The sequence below is a fragment of the Penaeus monodon genome, chromosome 21, assembly GCF_015228065.2.
Source record: "Penaeus monodon isolate SGIC_2016 chromosome 21, NSTDA_Pmon_1, whole genome shotgun sequence".
Classification (NCBI taxonomy): domain Eukaryota; kingdom Metazoa; phylum Arthropoda; class Malacostraca; order Decapoda; family Penaeidae; genus Penaeus; species Penaeus monodon.
The window spans coordinates 12,172,282-12,172,894 of record NC_051406.1 but is presented as its reverse complement, the minus strand read 5'-3'; the positions used below and the strand labels follow the sequence as shown (position 1 = coordinate 12,172,894).

At 37.7% G+C, this 613-nt stretch overlaps 1 protein-coding gene across 1 annotated transcript in view; it reads left to right on the top strand.

The window, feature by feature from the left end:
- LOC119586566 overlaps positions 1-613 on the top strand; it is a gene marked incomplete in the record, with an annotated part of 19,026 nt that overhangs the window by 17,639 nt on the left and 774 nt on the right. Inside the window, 1 exon segment of the mRNA XM_037935320.1 lies at positions 107-213. Within this exon segment, the coding sequence (XP_037791248.1) occupies positions 107-213 (107 nt within the window).

Below are 613 nucleotides of genomic sequence, written 5' to 3'. Positions count from 1 at the left end.
CTTAATGAATGTTTATGATCATATGTATGTATTTACGTATTTTTTATGTACATGCAAGAACCGAAAGCCAAACAGACCGTAATTCACTTCATTCCGTTCCGCCCAGACACCACTACGGGACGGGGAACATCCTGCCGACGGACCGCCAGCTCGTCTTCGGCCTGGGAGCTGCGGCCTGGGACTACCTGAACAGACTCCGGCAAGATGGCAGCGGTAATTATTGTCCTTAAGTAAACGGTTCTACAAAAGGTCAGACTGAAGATTAAGAGAATTCTTATCTACCACTGCAATTATTGCCTTTCAGTTCTAATGAAGAGCAAATTAAGAGAATTCTTATCTACCACTGCAATTATTGCTTTTCAGTTCTAATGAAAAGCAAGATTACATTTTGTTTTTATGACTACCTTTGAAATTATAATTTCTGTAAGTGTCAACAGGATCTATCTCAACCAAACTAAAAAAAAAAGAATTATTTCAAACTCAAAATTTCCGTTATCCTGTTGAATGAGCTGATGTTATTTTGAGCACAGAAATCCTCTGTGGTTTTTCCACCTTTGTATCAGTGTTTAGTCATTCTTTTTTTTTTAATATGTCATCATTTATGCAATCGGTG